Below are 21,790 nucleotides of genomic sequence, written 5' to 3' on the forward strand. Positions count from 1 at the left end.
CTGGCAGCCAACGATCAGACACCAATGAAGTGAAATGCAGAAATGGCGACTAAATGCGTGAAGATGCTTCAAGGAACCTGTGACTGGTGACGTGGTTGAGGATTGGATTGGGCCTATGGCATGGTGTTGCCAGTTTTTACATGGAATGCCCATGGTTCATATACAGAAGGGTTTCTCTCGCATGATAACAAAATTTGAAGCATATCTTACGATAAATTCTTGTTTTTAAGCATTTTGCTTTCATACTATGTCTGAAAACTATTGCAGAATTATGCATGAATGTGCATGATATTACCTGTAGTTCTAATGAAACTGGTTTTGACCCTGCATGTAGACCGTTTTACCGAGAGCAAGCAGGAGAGGAGGAAAATACTCTCTAACCAGATTCCTTGCGCCGGTCCATTGTTGCCAGTACCGAGTGGACTGTGCATTCGCACGCTTCATGCATAGCAGAGCGGCCTTGCACCTCGGTATATCGTCGTTTGAGAGACTTAAATACATTTATTAGCGCCCATTTTAGTGGTAATGTCATCTGGACAGCAATGCGTGATCCTGGAATGCACAAACAATTAAAAAAATCGCAAGATGATTGCGAGAGCGTATGCGGGAAGCATGCATCGACAGTCCGAATTCTGCTGTGATATGTTTCTGCTTTACCGCTTTCCAGTCTATCCTGATTAATTTCGCCTATGAACATTTTATGCAAGCCAGATAGACTTAGTACCAATGACGGACTCACGAATATGATGCCCATTTCACTTCCTATGCCTTGGGGGAGGCCCGGCCTATGCCGGGCAGTCTGTGCCTCCCCCAAACCCTCCGCGCCAACGATACGGTGGATCTCTTTCGCCAGCGCAAGAGCGTGCTAAAATTTGTTCTATACTTAAACAATAAGCCAACAGCAAAAAAAAAAAAAAAAACTTTTTTGCGGATTTTTGACCCATACTGTGTTATTGATAATTGCAATACAAATAAATTATGCAACACATTGCCGCTGGTGCAGCGCATGGGTCATCATCTGCACACTGGCTTCGCTGCTAAGGCGTCACCGAAATTTACATCTTTCTTTTAATGGTACTATGGGATCGGCAGTAAGGCAGTTCCATGAGAGACCATTTACTCTAGCGCTGAGCAATTACAAAGCGCCATCGGATGTGCCTTCGATGCGAAACAATTTAGGCCTAACGACGACTAGGGAGTAACGCTTGACGAGAGTGCCGTAGTCTGCCGCGCCAGCGGACGGCACTGCTTTCGTAAGCGCTGCTGTATGTGCTGCGAATTTGTCGTCTTCGTTCATGGTGCAGCTGAGAGTGCAAGTTTTTCAACGTTTTGATCAACAATGCGTCGTGCAAACGATGCTGCTACGACTTACGGGACGGGGGTATACGATGTTGTTGCGCTGCAGGATGAACACTAAGGCTGCATAAAAACGTCGACGGATGATACTTTAGACACTACTTCTTTTATGTGCTGGTCTTGAACCATGGTTTAACTTGAAAGTATACATTGTTGAAGCACGACAGCTCGATCGTATATCGAAATGGGTCGCACTTCACGTTAAATCAATGCGGCGATAACTGGAAAGCGTCATTCGTAATATCTGCATTCCGCTTTTGGTAGCATCCCGTACAGTTCATTCGCTGTGTGTTTGTATGTACAGTTACGATTGCGATTATAAAATATAATTGAAAATACATGTATCGTGAAAGATACAAAGGATACACCCTCACTGCGGAAGGCAAGCGCAGTCCTTCGCAGTTACTCCGGCCGCTAGTGCTGTTTCCAACAGCGGCCGCCATGCCAAACGGATGGTATACGGTTTGCTCGCGCGCTCAAACAAAGCACAAATAGCACCAAAGTGTTGGACAGCTTTCACGAGCACCGCGAAACAGCACTTTTACACTACCGCATCGCAGCATCAACGCGAACAGCACAGCCCAAGATGGCGTCAGGAGAAGCCGGAGCGGACTTTCCCAGTTTGGCTCATACGGGGCGCCACCATCAAACTAAGATGGCTGCACCCAGGCATCGAAACTAAAAAGGTCTATGGGTCGAATTTGCAACTCAGTGCATAGGTTGACTTTTGTAAGCTGTTCCCCAAACTTCAGGCAGTTGTATTAAAAAAAAAAAAAAAAAAAAAAAAAAAACGTCGACTTATAATTGCCAATATAACGTAAACAATAATGCTGACTATGGGACATTGACTTGCATATTATTCTGTTTTATTTCTTGAGGGTTAATAAATAGGTTAACTCCTGAATGTTGTAGTTGTAGTCAATTAGGGCAACAAACTAGATTCCAAGGGAAGGAAAGCTTAGCAGGGGGCGGCAGAAAATTAGTTGGGTGGATGAGGTTAAAAAGTTCGCAGGGGTCAAGTGGATGCAGCTCGCACAGGACCGGGTTAATTGGATGAATATAGGAGAGGCCTTCGCCCTGCAGTGGGTATAGTCTGGCTCAAGATGATGATGATGCTGCTTTGTAATTGGCAGCCAGCACGGTCATATTAGCTGTTTCACCAGCAAACAATAGCAGTAAAATGTGTATAATAATAAGTGCATAGAGCAGGGGCTCCTTTAATCTTGTGTAAAAGAGAACAAAGAGCTTAAAAAATAATGCATTAGAATCTCGCTGAAGAAATGCTAGATTTGCTGACCACACTTATTAATGCTTTAAGGGGCTGACAGAGATCTAATGAGCAGCAATGATTTTACTGGTTGGCCACCTACCCTTCAAGCTTTATTTTAGTAGCATCAGCACACGAAGACCGCCTGACATTTGTTCTTTTTTTTATTACTTGCTAATTGCTTTCTTGGGAGAGAGGAAGACATGCATTGCAGAATCAGTCAGTTTTCTTAAATATGTTCGGGCTCTCTCAGCTTATAGGCCTTATAGGATTTACATTAGATAAACATGTGATGCCCGCACCTCTTAGCACCCTTAAACACTAGCTAGGCACAAGACCTTGACATTCGGGCTGGTTTTTTGATGAATAATAATACCCTGATGTTGCTGTATAACATCCTTCCATTGTTTCTTATCATTTGCAATGCTCAGAAATGGGAATTCACATAAGGAAAATGGCCAAGCACCAAGGAGGCATGTATCAGTGCTTTGCGAACAACTTCCTGGGCACTGTCTATTCAACAGCCCACGTCTCTGTCCTGCCACTGAACGAATCTCATATTCCAGACAAGAACGGTTTGTCATCGGTTTTCTTTATCGTATGCTCATTTCAGAGATCTTTAGCCATCAATTTGTGGTAATGAATTGGAGAAACTTTCCTCCATTTAGGTGACGATGAAAATGAACCTGATAGCATCAATGGTGCTGCAGAAAACGCTGGGAAAAGGAAAGATGGCCACAAAAGAAAAAAGAGCAAAGGAGGTATGAGCCCGCAGTTGTTGAACTGGGATCAAAAGCTAGAGCTCAGTTGTTTAATATTTAACTGATAATTTTTGGCACGTGAAATCATGACTACATTGATAAAAATGCTTTGTAAACACATGAGCAGCAGTGTAACCATGTTTTGTTAAAGCTTGTAGGAAATGTTATGTATCTGTGTTTTAAGGTACCTTGAAGTGCTTTGAAATTGCTTTCACAACTCTTCGATCTTTATATGCAAAACTGGAATTCAAGAAACTAAATTGCACTTGTAGTGAAACCCATTTTTAACAAACTGCATGTGTTGTTTTTTTACATGTCAGCTTTTTAATGCCAAATCTGCATAAATGGACTATAGGCGGCATGCAAAATGATGGCCACGTTGCTGGTGGAGGAGTTCATAAGTACATCCGGGAGTGGAGCCAGCCGCGTCGTCTGCTAGTCTAATGTTGCTATGCAGTCGTCGCATCATGGATTAGTTTTCCCATGGTGTTTGCATTGTTGCATAAACAGCATCCGCTGCCAGTTCACTGTGACGCAAACTGGGGGCATCTCCAGCAATAGTTCTTCCTTTGGTAGGTGGTCAAAAGCAATAAAAAATGCACCGGACATTTACTCGTGCCAGCTCAGCAAGCAATATGACCGAGAGCATAATGTTTCAGTTCACTTCGTGTTAACAAGCCACTTGTTTTTCCTGTCTTATATTTCGATTTGAAAGCATCTGAAATAATACCGTATTTACTCGCATAATGCTCGCACTTTTTTTCGCTGAAAATTGATGTTAAGCTGGGGGGTGAGATAATTATGCGGGAAAAGTTTCGAGCAAATGTTTTGGAGCGCTAAAAGCAAATTTAAATAAATACGAATCGGGATTCTTAGGTCAGCTTTTATAAATAAAACCAAATCATTACTTTCAAGCAGAACTTACCCTTGTTATAAAAGTACAGAGTCACCAAAAGCACAAATTGCTAAAGCACTTTATTTACCGCTCGCAGCCTCATCATCACTCCCCGCGTTTCATGGTATAATGCTCACAGCAGACCATACAGTTTTACTCTTGATCAGAGACTTGATCTGAGTTCGTGTCGACACTGCAATCGCTGTCTCCAGTAGCGTACTACGCAGAACTCGTTGACGCCGAAGTGCCTGCTGGCAGCGCGGTTGCTATGCTGTAGCGCATACTCAAAAGCTTTCAGCTTAAAAGCACCCACCGCAACGCGGCACCAAGAACACGGTAGACAGTGGAACAAAACAAGTAACACGGACTGAACGAAAGAACAGTGAAAACGAGACGCGGAGACACCTCGCAAAATGGTGACGACTACGAGCATCATGGAGAGCGCTTGCACACAACGAGACCAGCTAGGTTCAGTAGCACTCCAAAGATGGCGCTTGTTACTACTAGCAGACGACTCTCGCGGTGGTAATATTGGTGGTGCGATGATTATGGGAAGGGAAAAAAATTCCAATTTTTGACAGGTGCTAGCATTACGCGAGTGGGAGCATTATGTGAGTAAATACGGTAGCGGCATGTCATTATGAATTTCCTGACTGCCGCTACCATTTGCGCCCCGCCGGGGTGGCGCAGTGGTAAGACGCCCGACTACTGTGCCAGAGTTCCCGGGTTCGAACCCGACCTCGGCGGCTGCATTTCGATGGAGGCGAAACGAAGTGGCGTCCGTGTTCTGTGCGATGTCAGCGCACATTAAAGATCCCCAGGTGGTCGAAAATACTCCGTAGCCCTCCACTACGGCTCCCCTTTCTCTCTTTCCACCTTCACTCCCACCTTCCTCCCTTCCCTCACGGCGCGGTTCAGGTGTCCACAGAGCAAGTGTGACAGATACTGCGCCTTTCCCTTCCTGTGAACCAACCAACCAACCAACCATTTGCGTTTAGGTACAGGAAACAATATGTTGGTTACTGCATAAACCTGTAATAGATGACTTATTTATTGCAGTGATGCGTATTTTTGGCACTTAATTTTTCAGATTATTTTATAGTCCTTAGTGTAAAGTAGATGGATATGATGACCGTCAGATAGGAGCTTTAGTGAATGAAACACAGTGCTCCGAGCGCAGGGTACATGCATTTAACGGCCTAAAAGCAGTGCTCGTTGAGAGTCATATCACCAAATATTCTGAGCTTTTGCCTAAGCACATAAGCTTTACGAAGCATAGAATTTATCGAAGACTGTAAGCGCTCGCCTTATTGTGTTTCACCCACGGACGACTGTACACACCATGAAACTTGTCATTTCCACTATCCGATCCATCATCAGGGCTAATCCCGTCGGGGATGCTTTAAACAGAGGAGTGCTTAAAGAGGCGATGACAGGGGTGTTCGATGTATTGCCATTTTATACTCATACAAGTCCATGATTCTACTCGCAAAATTTTAGTGCCTAGCGCGCGGTGCATACTATTTGAAACCTAGAGACATGTGGTGTTTATTTGAGAGACAGTGGCATATGCATTTTCCAGACCACCAACCGACTTGAAACAAATTCACATACGATGAAGTGCATAATGACGGTAATAGATTCTTACATTGACTTTGCTAAGCTGATTTATCTACATGTAGATTGACCTGTGGATTTGAAATTGTTCTGGAATGGTTATGTCTTCATTGCAGTTAAACTGGTGTTGCCATCCCGGCCAGAAATATCACGGCTGTCCGACGACTCGGTGATGGTCCGTTGGAGTGTGCCACACAACGATGGGCTGCCCATCTCGTTCTTCAAGGTTCAGTACCGGGACGTCTCCACTGCTCACTCGCACTGGAAGACGGTAGAGGAAGATGTGCCACCACACATCCATTCGCATGCAATCACTGGCCTCAAAGCAGGTGATGACCCACTGTTGTCATGGGGATGGGTTTCTCGATCAACTGCAAATGGCTGGCACTGCCTTCTGTTGCTGAAATTGCATCAGTAGTTCTCAACCTGAAGAATTTGAGGCCTGCTGAAGAACTGTATTTTCAGTTCCCTGAGCACCCAAGTATGCACGCCTGCCTCAGCCCCAACTGTTCCTCTGTCCACTTCAACCTTGGACTAAACATACCGCATTTGCTTATAGCGGGCTGTTTTACTATATATTCAATCATAATTCATTGAATCAGAAATGCCTTTAGGACTCCCGTTTGCAGGCTGTAGCCGGTATGCATGTTTAGTAAAAGGTGCCAGCAAGGACATATGCATTATGAAGGACATTGGATTTCCCCCAGTCTGAAAATATTGAGAAACCCTACACTTAAGTCATTCTTGTGTGCTGGTCATCTGCTGAGAATCTGCAAGCGGCACCAATCTGTGCTGCCGAGTTATGTGACACTCCCTATAGAGTTAAACAGTGTTTGTGCTCATTATTCAGCAAACTGCCTCACCATAATTGGCAATTTAGCTTGTTCATTTTTGTCACAAACCCTCGCCTTTACGGTCAACAGAGGCACGAGATTCCCTTTGTGGTTACCTGTCGTCCCTCTATGAGGTTTGAGAACACAGTTAAAAGTTAAGCCGATCAATTCGTGAAGTATGTGTGTCGGTGTGTGATTAAAGAATAAGTTCACAAAAGTCACTTTCTTTTACAAACAATGGGATATTTATAGCTAGTAGTCGAAAATACACTGCATAATAATAATAGAACAAAAAGAAAGACGCCATGGCACAATAGAGATAAAGGACTACTCGGTAAATGACTGGAGGGAAAACACCCGACAATGAATAAAACACTGCGATAAAAGACAACTATAAAGATAACAAGGCAAGTATTCAGATATAGTAATTAAGGGCACTAGTTACACAGAACACGCAGCAAAAAAAAAAAAAAAATACTAAGACAGATCAAGGTTAATTAAACAAAGGCAAAAACAATATTTTAATAATCGACAGCCTGTGGCAAAAAGGAATTCTCACGGCTTTCTTGTTAGGTGAGGCGTCTGTCGCGGAGCTGATCGGTAGCGGCGGCCAAACAGATGAGAACAATGAGTTGATCACGGGCTTGGTTAAAAAAGGACACTTTCCCAGTGCAAGCGGCCGCGAGAGAGGCCTGGAAGACTGAATCTTCCCAGAGCGCACTGCCACGGGCGTGCTGCGGTCTGTCTTTTTATGCTCTCGGCTGGTTGCACTGTGGCCGTGTCAAGGACGCGTTGTCGCTGCCCCGAACATCATGCTGAAGCATGCTCGGAGGAGCGGGGAGATCACATAAGTTCCGCTCTGTATATGAGGCAGGAGATCCCGTAACTTCCACTCTATAGGTGAGGCAGCTTGTGAAAATTGTACAAAATTTGTTTCTTACTCTGCATACACTGCCGTTATCGTGCACCTAAGGTTTGAGCACAGCTCTGAAGGGGCATGTGGGAGGAGCAGTTTATTTCATTTTTCATGGAGCTTAAATTTAAGGTGTCCTTACATCTTTTTTGGTCGCTTTAATTGCACTGTTGGCTCTGAAAAGTTGCCAATTTTCAGCTTATGATCTGTTTGCTCATTTTATTTTTCTGCTGATAGGAGGAAGATATCGATTTCGCATTGTGGCCGTTTATTCCAACAACGACAACAAAAATGGGCCAAATTCAATCAAGTTTCTCCTGCACAAAGATCCTCCGAAGAGGAAGCCCATGCAGGGGCCGATTATTCGTCATGTGAAGGCCGAGAGCGCAACAGCAATCACCCTCTTCTGGGAGGTATATATATATCATATCTCCTTGGAACCCTGTTAAAATGTGTACTGGTGCTTTTGTTTTCTCCTTTATGCAGCTAGTTTGTTGTAGAACTGTTGCTTTTTGCGGCAGTGCTCTTATAAATATGCACTGCTGAAATACACAGAAATGATTTTATTACTTGCTCTAATGATTAGCTCATCTTATTTAGTGCACCAAAAATTTTGCTGTTGTAGAGGTTTGCTGTGTTTCCGTGGCTGTTTACAAAACCAGTTGCTCACAGAGATTAGTACACTCTTGGCAGAAGCCTGGCGTCTAATGGCATCTGGGAAATGTTGCGTGGCTTGTAGAAAAATGGCATTCTTGATATGTGTATCATCACCCTTTTACTTTACATTGTTCGTGCTACCTTCTCGTAATTTTGCTCTCATATGACTGTGGTCTCATTCTTTATGCTTCACCCAGTACTCGGACCTGGATGCAGTGGATGTCGAGGGTTTTTACATCTACTACCGTCTCACCCAAAGCGCAGGCGACTACCTTAAGATCACTGTGGCTGGCTCAAACACACGCTCATACACAGTCAGTTACCTGTTGCCTGATACCTCATATGACATCAAGATGCAATGCTTCAATGTGGCTGGAGCCAGTGAATTCTCCAACATATGCACCCATAAAACACTGGGTAAGCAAACCTTTCTTCTTATGTGTCTCCTTATTCTTCATTCTTGACATAATATGTATTTTGTTTTTAAAAAAAATCTGTGAAACCTATAGCATTGTCATCATGGCATAGCTTGTGGCTATAAGCCCTCCTCACCTTTGCAACTCATATCTCCCAACCACCCCAAGCTATTGGTCTACTAATAGTGTGCCGACCGCACTCTACGTTTCGCACTGGGGCTGAATTCGCGGGAGGATTGATCTGCTGTGAAATTGGTTCAATTCCGTTTGAGCCACTGCAAGCCACCGCCCACAATTGACCACTTTTCGCAACCACTGGCATGACATCACGGGGTGGGACAGCAATTTCTGCGCACGTCACCAGAGCTGTCAATCCAGTGAAAGCAAACCAGTGAGCGGCCTCTCTGTGGAACTGAGAAGATAGCATTCGCTTTGCTATAAGCACAGTGATTCCTCTGTTTGCCTCCTTGATGGGTGCGCTATTGAGTTAGCATTGAGTGTGTTTGATAAGTGAAGATCCTTTGGACAAGCGTGGTGATGCTTTTAAGTGGTACTTCAGACTGTTGAAGGAACTAATACGTTGGCTGTCCATCGAACTGAAGACAAACTCGCTCCGTGCTGATTAGAAAGAATTGCCTTCTGTGCGCTTTGATTTTTGCAGCCGGAGGTTTGTAGGTAGTAGGTGTTAGGAGGAGGACCACAGGCATTGCTCAGAATGAGCCGCTGATTGTTGGCTTTGGCCTCTGTTACAGAGGAGGATGAGAAAATGCTGTTTGAGAAGGCACTCATGTGGGCCTCTGAATGTCAACACATATGCTTGACTGAAGAACAGTTAATAAAACACTGTCATAGAGCTCTTTATAATATCATAGGTATGCTTTGCCATGCTACCTCTAATAGCCGCACTAGCAGAGTACGGAAAGGGCGACGTCCTTCTCATTGTCCTTTCCATACTCTGTTCGTGCTGCTACTCAAGGTACCATGAACCAACTAGCCCAACAAGCAACTGTTTTGCCATGCTATGCACTGTAGGTTCTCTTCTCCAAGAACTTTCACTGTTGCACTGCAGTGCGTGGTGTTTCACTTATCGGTGGTGTGTTGCCAGATATGCGCCTTCTTAGTCAGCTGCTTGAGCTCAGCGATAGTTCTGCTGTGGTTAGACATTCTACACAAGTTCAAACCGAGTGTTGCCCTTTCACAAACACAAAAGGAAGCTCCTCTGATTGCTGTTTGGCTTCTGTATCCTTGTCCTACAATGTTAATCCCACCCACGCCTACAGCAATATAATATTGTGGCAAGGTTTGAAAGTGAGCTGTTCATGGATTCAGTGCTTGGTTGCGTTTCATATTCATTCTAGTTTCTTGAACAAGTCACACGTGAGTTGATGGATGCTTCAAGTCATTTGGTCTGCCCATTTGTGTCGTGATGCACTTATGAAAGCTATTCACTTTTTCGTGTTCATTGTGATTTACTTCTACTTAGCAAAAGCACCACTGCACTTGAAATTATTAAAGCGACATTGGAGACATTCATTTGTTCTTTCTGGCTGTTCTGACATTTGTGACCTCGGTCGCAACTGTCACAATAGAATGAGGTTTCCTTCCACCTTGCAGAGCGAGAGCAACATAGCGTGCCACTGCATGTAACTGATGTTGTGGCATGCTTACTTGTGTGTCCAAAACGGGTGCTCCTAACTAAGTCACTGCTCTGCCTACCCACTTATATACCTTAGCTTATACTGGCTTCAGTGCTTACATATAAGACAGGGGCCTAAAAATTTGAAAGGTGTCTTTTTTTATGCACATTACAATCTATGGGAGCCTTGGACTGGCATACAGTGCTTCCATTTAGAGACTGAATATGGGTGAATCAGCTGAATATGCCGGTTTCATAGATGTGCAGCCGTTCTTTTGCAGACCAAGTAAGCACCTAGAAAATGTGCCTTAAAGGAATTATGTTGCAGAGAACAAGGAGAGACCTGTTCAAAATATTTGGCCCTGTTTTCTTAGTGCTGCGTAACATAGTTTGCGGTAAAAGCAAGCATGCTGCAGCAATTTCGTCGTGAATGGCCATTTGAATAGCTTGCCTGCATGACACTCAAGCACAATGTTTATACGCTGCGCATCACTAGGTTGCTTCACCACATGACAGCAGTGTCTTGTGGTCGAGAACAGACATGCCGTAGAGTAACGTAATCGACAAGAGAGGACACTCCCATACGCTCCCTGCGGCCGACTTTTGCTCTCAGCACACCTAGTGGAGGCGGCGAAGTGCACCAGCCTTGGAGATGGCCGCTTCGACTCGGCACCAAATCTCTGAGGCCACAATTTCCCGTTCGGTTTTGATTTTTTTGCATGCATCGTATAGTGTCGTGTAGCGCTTACACTGAGCCACTGTTTACATCTTGTAAAGTCACTAGAACTCGAAAAGTTCTGCAACCACCGGAGCAGTGCTGCCGTTGCCACATCTTTCTTATTAATTAAGTTAATGCATTTTCTTTATGAATCAAAGGATGGGCGGATAAGGATAAGCTTTTTGAATTGAGCGGTAGCGGCGCATGCCACTTAGCTGTGTATGTGCATATATCTGGCAGAGGTGTGGAACATCAATCGAGGCTGCGAAAGGGCTCGAGTGTCCCTTCTTGTTGGTTATGTTACTCTGTGGACATGCCACGCTTCAGGCAGGCTGTCAATGCTTTCAGCATGGCAGCCCTTTATTCCTTTTGGATCGGAAATCTTCGGTTTTCGCGTGGTAATTTCATTTTCCACCGCTGTCACTCACCCTGGCCTTGTGAAGCTAGTGGGATGTGAACACAGTTGGGCACACCAAATTCACTTGCAAAGAGCCACGTCACACAACTGTGCCATAAAAATGGAGGCTGAAATGCACACAGCACCTGAGCAGCACGGCACATTTGCCATGCACAGCAAGGATGTTGAAATGCATGGAGGAAAGAAGAACGGGGAGCAAACTCCAATGTTTTTAGCAGCTTTGTTAAGACGCAGCAGACCACGTGTGCTGTGCTGCCTAACATTGTTCAGCAGGCTGCGTACTTGAAGCGTGACAAAAATGGGAGTGCCAGCATATAGATTTTATGACACCGAAGCTAACTCATTTTTCCTCTGGGCACTACTAGTTGAAGTGGAAAAAGTTTTTTACATATTTTGTGTTATGCTGACCGGACCAGGTTATGCGCAATAATTTCAGTTTGCTGCATCGTATGGCTAAGAAACTTTATGCACCATTTAAGATTTGGTATGCTTGGCTTGAGTTGACCATTAAAGTAGTTTGTTTGAAGTTATATCCGTTAATAAGAAGATTTTGCTTTAAAAGAACTAGATGTCATATATCTAGTCTTAATTCTATGTATTTCTTATTAACCATTTCATTGTAGTGGTGTTTGACTCCAAAATGTGGTTTGAACTAATGCATCATACCTGCAGAAATCAAGCTTTATTGGTAGTTGAGCAGCTGACTGTGATGCAGGAGGGCTTCTACCTTTAGGTCATTTGTAGTGTCAGATTCATCTCGGCTCAGTTGGCACTTTGGCATTCTGTGCGCTGTACCTCTGCATGTTACTACAGGTGTGGCTGCTTTCACTTTCCAGCACTGCCATCCATGGGGGAGAAGAAAGTGACCCCCGTGCCAGACCTGTTGGAGTCGTCGGTGTCTGGAGACAAGGACGTTCTCTACATTGTCCTTGGTGTGGTGGCAGGGGTGCTGGTGCTTGTCGTGGCAGTGTTTGTTGTGCTATTCATCCTGCGACACAGGCACAAGAGAAGAAGATGCGTGCAGGGTCAGTGCACTTTCTGGCATCAGAGATATTGAGGAAGGCTGTTTTGGGAAAGTTTCCTTTTTCTTTCTGATAGTGTTCCTGTGTGAAGACCAAATTGCCCTACCATTAGTGTCTTTTTTTTTTTTTTTTTTTTTTTTTTTTTTTTTTTTTTAGGGACGGAGGGTACTTGCTATTTTGACAAAAATCACTTCAGTCTAAAAAAGATTGTGCGCTGAAAGGTGTTTTGCTGACATATTCAGATAATGTCTGATTTTTATTGTAAAATATCTTTGGGGTACCATTACACTGATTTCTTCAAGCTAACGAGATACAAGTACAGGTGATTGCACTAAGGTGCTGGCAGTGCAGAGAAAACATATAAAAGTTTTTCAGGCCTAGAAAAGCTTATATATTGTATGTATACAATTGTAGGTCGACTTACATGTAGGTTTATCTTGAAATTTTAAGTGCACAATTCCACTTAGGCTGACCCTTAAGAGCAGTCCTCTGTAGCATTAACCCTTTCCCTCCCGCTGACGAGTATACTCGTCATTAAATTCTGTACCTATATACCCAATGACGACTATAGTTGTCATGCGCAAAATTTGCTCACACAGCGAACCAATGACGACTATGCTCGTCCTATTGCATCTAGTTACGGTTTGTGACACCAGATGGCCATACTTGTCCACGCTTTTCTTTTTGTGTGTCGCCTTTCGTCATATTCCCACCTCGTAAGAGCAGCGTGCGAAAAATGGCTGCCCCTGTGCCGCACGTGAGTGAAAGCTCGCACAAAAGAAAGTATTGCGACGACTTCTCATCAGATGATGACAGTTCTGTAGAGTTGTACTCGGATACGGAAAGTGACGTGTTGTCATTTGAAAACTCTGACGATGACGATTCTGTGGATGGACTGGAAAATTTCGCAGCCGTGAATGGTGCCCCATAGATTTATCAAATCCGCCTGCTGCACCGCCGCGTTTCTCGTTCTCTCAAAAGCCTGGGGTAGCTGAAGTTCCACCTGACGCTGAAGATATAGTGGCGTGGATTGAAATGTTTTTTGGTGAAGAAAGCTTCGACATAATGCTTTTTCGCAGAATACTGGTGTCTTGCAGTGAAGCCTTCATTAAACATTTTTTTATGGAATTTGTTCGACGAAGAATTTCTGCTGCATCGAAAGAATGGTGCCGTTTTACTCAGAATAAAAAGCTTTATGAAATTAGCCAAAAACAAAATTCAAGTATATTTGGAACAATTTTCCTCCTTTTGCGTGGGAGGGAAAGAGTTAACATGCTGAATCAATTGATGTGCCCCAACTATCCTTCATCTGAAACTGGTGTCTACTCATAAAAGGAAAGACTGACGGCGCTAACAACTAGCCCAGCAATCAATTTTACTGGTGTCTGCTGACCACTTCGTGCATATCTGCCAAGTTCAAAAACGACCTTGAAGAGCATGGCAGGCTGTTGCTACATTAGGAATTGGAAGTGCTTTTTTTTACTTGTTTATGGGCCAAAGTATTTTTTGTGCGCTGCAGGTATGACAGGTTTCAAAAATAACTTAGACAAGTTTTGTGCCACTGTAAGGCTTGAAGTGAATGTAAGAATTATGACAGAGCTTCTCTCCACACTTGGCATTATAGTGTGAATAACGCCATTCTCAAATATAGAAAGTCATTGCTTTGACATAGAAGAGCCTGTGGTCCCTTTCTGCTTTGCACATTGAATTGTTACACTGAGTGAGTGATTCGTGTTGCAGGCACAAGTGACCACAACAGCAATCTGCAGCAGAATGGCCATATGGGGAACGGGGATTACTTCACTACTCAGAGTAGGATCACCATCAACCCTCTGGACTCAATGGAGGCAAGTTTACTCATGCAATGGCTTTTTATTGCAATTCATTCACTTGATTTTAATATTCTGTGTTTACACATGTCTGGTAGCATAAGAAAGTTGTAGAGTTACCCTGTAGTGGCTCCTTTGTATCATTGTCGTGCTTCAATGTGCTGCCATGTTTTATTGCAGCTTTCAGAGCTGTCCAGGGAGAAGTATGCAGCTGCCATAGTGACACAGATCTCAAATGGCCACAGGATCAGTCCAATGGATTTGAGTAAGGTCACTACCCTTTAGTGCTTACTTGCTCTTTTAATTTGCTCTCATTGTAGTTTGACATGTTAAATAACTGGTAAGTATGAAATGTGGCAGACATTTTCAGTTTTATTAATGCTCAGTACAGTAAACTCATTAATTCAGCCTACAAGGAACCAAATAAATGTTCTAATTAACCAAAAGTTTGAATTATTGAATGGGCACGAAATACCTGCAGAAAACCGTTTGCATAACAGTAATTTTATTAGCACCTGTATGATGGTTGCGTGCATCGGAGATGAAACCCAAGTGAGAACAAAGGTTTTTTTTTTTTCTCATTTTAGTCAGGTGCTGTACTTTACACGCACTGTCGGGAATATTGCAGTGCTGCACAATCATAAAGGCCCTCGCAACGCATTAACAGTAATGCCTCTTCACAAAACAGGCCCCTTTGCATTTCGAGGGTGCTTCACCACATAGTCCATGCAGTGACGCACACATTGTGATGAAACTTTGCATGTTCAGTGTGTAGTTTTGGCATGAAGGAAGCAGCATGTGGGTGCACACGAGGGATATATGCATAGGTGTTAGAACATTGTGATGCCATTTCAAAATAAAAATGAAAGTATAGTGGTGCGCCCGATCGCAACTGCAGAATGGCTTGAAGATAAGGAAACCGAAATGGCACTACTGAGCTATTCAGTCAAACCCACTTATAACAGTATTGAAGTGCCATAGAGATCTAATTGTTATAGCCAATAATTGTTATAACCGGGTTGGGCCAAAAAAATAAACAAAGAAAACATTATAAACTACACAATTAATGAAGACGAGGTAGCTTACACTTTTCATTTCGTAGCGGGAAGAAACCCGGAATTCGTAAGCGTCAGTTTCATGGCAGTCGGGCCGACATCTTTCTGCAGAACATCTAACTGCTGAACATAGTGCAGTGGAAGGCTCTGAGCAAGAACAAAGTCCCGCAAGGAGTCTCATTCTCAAAGCCTCCTGGTGAGACGCAACCTGCACAGGTTCCGGTTCATCGTCTTCGTCGCTACTGTCACCGTCCTCTGCGCCAGTGATTGCTGCAATCATAGCTTTATCTGTCAGCTCTTATCTGTCGCAACTGTATCGTCTGCATGTAAAAATTCCTCAAGTCTCGACGAGTCGCCGTCACTACCGCTCACTGTGAACCAAAATTCAGTCATCTCTGTGTCGGCAGGAGCTTCGCGACCTCCCACGCCACAGGCATCCCCAGCGAAGCCCGCCTTCCTGCCACAGTTGATTTCTGCCCATGCTCCAAAAATGAGCTGCACTGCCATCAGGAGCGAGATCTTCAAGTGTGGCGCCGATCAGCATTCTCAGACAGAAATGTTAAGGTTCAGCGCGAGCCTGCTCAAAACACATCGGTGATGCAGTGCCTTGAAGCAAGCTATCATGTCTGCATCCATAGGCTGCAAGCCTGCTGTGGTGTTAGGTGGAAAGAAAAAAACTACCACATGCAAGAGCTTCTGAGCTGTTTGGTGCATAGTGCAATTGTCGAGCACCAATGCCACCTTCCTGCCTTCGCGCTGCATCCGCTGATCAAACTCGACTGGCCACTGGCGGAAAGTTCGCGCCATCCATGCTTTCCCGTTATGACAGTAGCAAACCGGGATCCTTGGGGCACCACAAAAACAGTGGCAATTCTTGAATTTCCCTATGACGAAAGCGGGGCACTTGTCACTGCCGTCCATGTTGGCACACAAGAAAACGGTCACGCGCAATTTGCTTTGCTTGCTGCCCTTACAGGGATCTCCTTTGACACCATGCATCTTTGATGGTAGCATCTGGAAAAACAGCCCAGTCTCGTCGCCATTTTACAACTCCCAGTCCGTGTGTGCTTCTCGAATGCGGGGCAATCCTACCTCAAGCCACTTCTGCTTAGTGTCGATATCGAGTGATCCTGCCTCACCCACGCCTGCCTCATAGACGATTCCATGTCTCTCCTTGAACCGTTGAATCCAACCACCACCAGGCTAGAAATGGGCGTTGCGCAGGAGGTATGCGAAGTGCTTCACCTTCTCCACTAAAATCGGGCTACTAATCGGCAGGTTCGCTGCACGGGCATTCAAGAACCGCTGGTAGAGTGCATGTTCTACAGTTGAATCCCGCTATAACGAAATTCACGGTGCACGAAAAAAAATTCGTTCTCGCGGAACTTCGTTATCGCAAAAATTTGACGTGAAACGCAGAAAGAATTGCCCAAGCAGCAGCAAAGGCGTTTAATGCCAAAAATCTGTAAGCTTGGTTTGCTTACGCTTCACGGCGAGCAACGCCGTCACGCAATTTTCGCACTCGGTCAGCAAACCCATTGCAACATCGTCGTCTCGGACAGCAACGAAATTCCTGATGACATCAAAAGCGTCCATCACCTGTACGGCGGTTGCCGCAGCCGGCGCTTCCTGTACGTCGACGTCTTCTTCATCGGAAGAGTCCTTATCATTCCGGGCAGCTTTTATGATCTGCTCATCACTCACATCTTCGTGAACAACAACACAAGCGTCAGCGCCGATGTATTCGTCGAGCTCGAGATTAGGCGGCACGGTTCCTATTTCTCCCAGCGTTTTCCAGGCGGCCGCGATCCCCGGAGCCGGTGACGCCTCTTCGTCGTCGTCTGTAACGCCTGGTGTTAGGCCAGCAGAGTGTACGGGTCGACCTTCGGCAAATCCGGCGTGCCTGAAACAGTTCACAATTACTGAGCGCCCCAGTGTGCTCCAGGCAGCAGACATAATCTGCAGTGCCACGTACAAGTCCACCTTCGTGTCTCGGCCGGTTTCAGTGTTAAAAAGCAGCCGCTGAATTAACCTCCCGCGGTAAGCGCGCTTCAGGCTAAGAATCACGCCCTGATCGAGAGGCTGTAAGACAGACGTGCAATTGGGAGGGAAAAACCTCAGCTCCGTGTTAGTGAGCTTGACTTCGTCGGAGTGATGCGCTGAACAATTGTCCAAAAGCAAGCAAACTTTACGGCCCTGCCGCTTCATGTCGCGGTCGAATGCCATCATCCACTCGGTGAAAATAGCGCGGGTCATCCATGACTTGTTGTTCGCCTTGTACTGCACAGGTAGGCTACGAGTTCCCTTAAAACAGCGCGGCTTGGCACTTTTGCCTATGACTAACGGCGGACGCTTGTACGAGCCATCCATGTTTGTGCAAAGCAGCACTGTGATGCGTTTTTTGCTGTGTTTGCCGCCGTGACAGCGCTGCCCCTTGAAGTCGAGCGTCCTAGCCGGCAACATCTCGTAGAATAGCCCGGTCTCGTCGGCGTTGTAAATGTCTGCAGGCGCGAAGTTGCTTAAAATTCCGGCCATGTTACTCGCCTTCCAAGCAGCTGCTCCGTCCACGTCTGCTGACATTGACTCGCCGCACAACACTTTTCCAACGATGTTATGGCGGGCCTTGAAACGGTTTAGCCAGCCAATGCTGGCTTTAAAATCATCAATGCCAAGTAGGCATGCATAGTTCAAGGCTTTCTGCTGGACGATGCTTCCGGACAGGGGGACGTTGCTGGCTCGTGCTTCCACAAACCACGCATGCACTGCTTTGTCCAACTCTTCATGGAGGGGCCGCGTCACCTTTTTGTGCTTCGAGGATGTGCCTGAAGCAAGTGCCATTCTCACGCTGTCCTTATTGCCTAGAATCGTTGACAGCGAACTTGCAGGAATTCCGAAGTCTTCAGCAATTGCCGCTTTCTTCCTTCCGCTTTCTGCTTGGGCGATTATTTGAGCTTTTTGCTCAAGGGAAAGAGTTTTGCGTTTTTTCACTTGCGTTGCCATCGTGTCCTGCGGGTGAAAACTCGTCGTTGTCGAAGAGAAAGGCAGCGAGTGAACAACGCGACCACGACACAAAGCCAAAATGGCGGAACTGCAATCACGTGATTTCATGCTTAATGTGGCTTTGGATTTGACTTGGACTTCTCGCCAATAAAACTAGTTTCGGTTTCGATTTTGAACGCGAAAATTTCGTTGAAGCGGAAACGCTCTGCAAAAATGGTTCGTTGTGCAGAGAAATTTAGGCCATTAATTCTTATAGGATACTCGCGGGGAATAAAAAATTATTCGTTGTCGCGGAAATTTCGTTGTGGCGGTATTCGTTGTGGCGGGATTCAACTGTATGTGTTTGTAGGCCTCGTAGACGATTCCATGTCTCTCCTTGAACCGTTGAATCCAAGCACCACCAGGCTGGAAATCGGTGTTGCACAGGAGATATGCGAAGTGCTTCACCTTCTCCACTAAAATCGGGCCACTAATCGGCAGGTTCGCTGCACGGGCATTCAAGAACTGCTGGTAGAGTGCATGTTCTATGTGTTTGTAGGCCTCGTAGACGATTCCATGTCTCTCCTTGAACCGTTGAATCCAACCACCACCAGGCTGGAAATCGGTGTTGCACAGGAGATATGCGAAGTGCTTCACCTTCTCCACTAAAATCGGGCCACTAATCGGCAGGTTCGCTGCACGGACATTCAAGAACTACTGATAGAGCGCCTGTTCGATGTTTTTGTAAGCGCCGTGTCGAACCCTTTTTCAGCCGTCGTCCATTGCATGGGCGTTACTGGCATCGCTTTTGTTCTCAATGTTGAGCGCGTTGTGGATGATTGTCGATACTGTCAGTTGCGTCAGGCCATACTTGCTTACCAAGTTGCACACTTTTATGCCATCCTTGTGTTCAAATACAATGTTCCATTTAACTTCTAGTGGTATTGCAGTTCCCTTCCTCTTCTGTGCCGGTTGTGTCACGCTTCCTGAATGAGGATCCTCCATTGCTGTTCACGAAAAATTCAGGGCCAGCAAGATCGTGGCAATGATGAGGCACACTAGAAGAGCCATGTTAGACACACGCACGAACGCTGCTGCACGCCTGCCATAAAACGTGCAACCTCGAAGTGGAGGCCTAGACAAAGCAAATAGGGGAGGATAGTGCAGCGCACCGTGGTCAGTGCACCCTCAGAATGGACTTTTCCGCCGTGCAGAGGCAGAGAGGATGCCAGTTGCCTAGGCCACGGGCGGTCTCCAGGGGGAGCGTTCAAAGCTCTCCCTCAAAACGGCTGTGCCTAGTAGTCCCTTATGCCGTCCTTCTTTCTCCGCGTGAGGAAGCGCTCCATCCTCCCTCGCGTCTCCACGACATACAATCTTCAACGGTGCACTCTACCAATGCATTGGCTCAATGTGCTCTGTCCCGGTTCTTTTTTATTGTCGCTACTCCGATGTCTGCATACGTGCGTGGTTTTGTGGTCTCCGCATTTTTGTTACTTTCAGTGACCATATTTGATTGTTATAACCGATAATTTAATATGACATTGTTGTAATAAGCTGTTTATTTTAATGTAGAACACTTGGCAAACCTGACGGTGCAGCGGCTGCCCATTGTTATATCCGATATATTGTTAAGAGGGCTCACCAGTGCCAACGTCCATAGAAAATACATGGTAACTTTCAGAAGCTCTAGCGTGTCCAAATGCGGTTAAATTTTCATGGGGTTTGTGGCAGCGTTTTCGTCTTTAGAGAATAGAGGAAATGTTGCGGGCACATTTTATTTTTAAGGCTTCATTTTATTTCAAATCAGAGACAAATATTCCTAAAAATTGCGTTTTTAGATATGTCGGTCTTCCTTGTCATCTCATAAAAAAACTAGGCTAAACATCAAAATTTCCTCCGCAACATTTCCTCCCTTTTTCTTTCCTAATTGTTAATCTGCAATTTTTATCCATATCGAACCTATTGTTAGCGTTTTACAGGTTCTGAAAGTTGTGAATGTATTTTCTGCGGGAATTGAAGTTCGCGCCAAATTTAACTATTTGCGTCGTGGCTCCATCTGGTGTCAAACTGCTTAGACAATACTACACTCTACCACCAACCTCTTGCTTGTCAGTGTTAGTGCGCGCATGTTTTTCTCGAAATTTTGACCAACTTGACTTCTTTCTGTCCTTTTTTCTTGCTTGGGCTGTGAAGTGAGATGCCAGGCGCAGTCAAGAAGAACCCCTCCCCCGCTGCCCGATGATATAACATTTTTCGCACCAAAGCATAAGTGACTCACAGGGCCATTTATGTGGGAGCACAGCATTGTTCCCACCCCAACAAAGGTGTGCAGTGGTTCAGGCGACCTATAGTAGGATACAAGTGAAGGCAGGAGCAAACATCCTTGGCACCTATCCATTGTGCATGTAGAAGAGGCACGACAGGAAAGCAAAGGAGATGAGCCTTTGTTGGTTTTTGTGCCCATGATGTGGGAAGTGGGCTCTTGAGCTCTAATCACCTCGCACCCTTTCTCCAACCTCCCCCTTCACACCTCCGCATGAAAAGCGAACATCCACTCCCCACAGCAAGGGGACAGAATCCTGTCTCCTTCCTTTTCCTGCCTAGCCTCTGCTGCATTGCCCACCTGAAAATCCAAGCCAGCTGAAAAATCAATCCAGCGAGCCCTATGGTACCTATGGCTTCAATCAGGTTGGAAAGGTCTATACACGCTGACATCTCCCAAGGCAAGGGGTGAAATAACCATTTCGTTCCTTTTCTTGTCTAACCTCTGCTATACTGTAGCTCCGACCTCATGAGAACTGGTCGAACCGGTCCGTCGTGTAAATAACATGACCTCAAAGGCGAGTAGCCTGGCAGGCAAAATCATTTAGTTCCACTTCTAAACCGGTTTCGCTAAGTCAAGCGTTCGACCACTGCCTTTATTCTCCCATTTAGAGCCGGCTCGGTATGCGCCGCAGCTAGCAGGACCTCCTGCACCACGCTGCAAAATACACAGCGACAAAAAAAAAATGCAACTCAAAGTAGGGCGCCTACTAAGCCTTCCTTGGAAATCATATGAGGTAAGGAATTTCAGCTTGCAAACCAGTCGGAATTGGTTGGAAGATTTCCTTTTAGGGTTGCTGCCCCGTTTTTGCGTACAAAAGATCATACGCGAGTGGCGTGGCCCCCACCCCTCTTTCCTTCTGTTTAGATTGCATTTTTTTTTTATTTGAACAAAATAAACCAGTAGCAAGAAACCTGTTTCAATACATGATCGTGACAGGGACAAAAAGAAAGGGGAAAGATGCTCTGTAGTCAGGAAGGGTGTCCTAGACGATTTCTCGGCTGTCTTCATTTTTAGTTTTTGCATTCAAAGGTCGCTTGAGTGAGCGAGTCATCTGTGCTTCGACAATGTAATGAGGTTCGCGAATTGGAAGGC

General features: G+C 45.3%; 1 protein-coding gene across 4 annotated transcripts in view; it reads left to right on the forward strand.

Annotated features, from left to right (window-relative positions):
- Positions 1-21,790, forward strand: part of boi (brother of ihog) — a 55,552-nt gene that overhangs the window by 25,052 nt on the left and 8,710 nt on the right. For 3 of the 4 annotated variants that reach the window (XM_084605950.1, XM_084605947.1, XM_084605949.1), the window contains exons 9-16: positions 3,055-3,198; positions 3,292-3,384; positions 6,013-6,225; positions 7,880-8,055; positions 8,497-8,716; positions 12,324-12,512; positions 14,250-14,356; positions 14,519-14,603. In XM_084605950.1, the coding sequence (XP_084462076.1) occupies positions 3,055-3,198; positions 3,292-3,384; positions 6,013-6,225; positions 7,880-8,055; positions 8,497-8,716; positions 12,324-12,512; positions 14,250-14,356; positions 14,519-14,603 (1,227 nt within the window). Of the gene's footprint in view, positions 1-3,054; positions 3,199-3,291; positions 3,385-6,012; positions 6,226-7,879; positions 8,056-8,496; positions 8,717-12,323; positions 12,513-14,249; positions 14,357-14,518; positions 14,609-21,790 lie in introns of all 4 variants that reach the window. The other variant, XM_084605948.1, reaches the window with a different exon arrangement.

The sequence above is a fragment of the Amblyomma maculatum genome, chromosome 6, assembly GCF_055883805.1.
Source record: "Amblyomma maculatum isolate TAMU_Amacu chromosome 6, ASM5588380v1, whole genome shotgun sequence".
Taxonomy (NCBI): Eukaryota; Metazoa; Arthropoda; class Arachnida; order Ixodida; family Ixodidae; genus Amblyomma; species Amblyomma maculatum.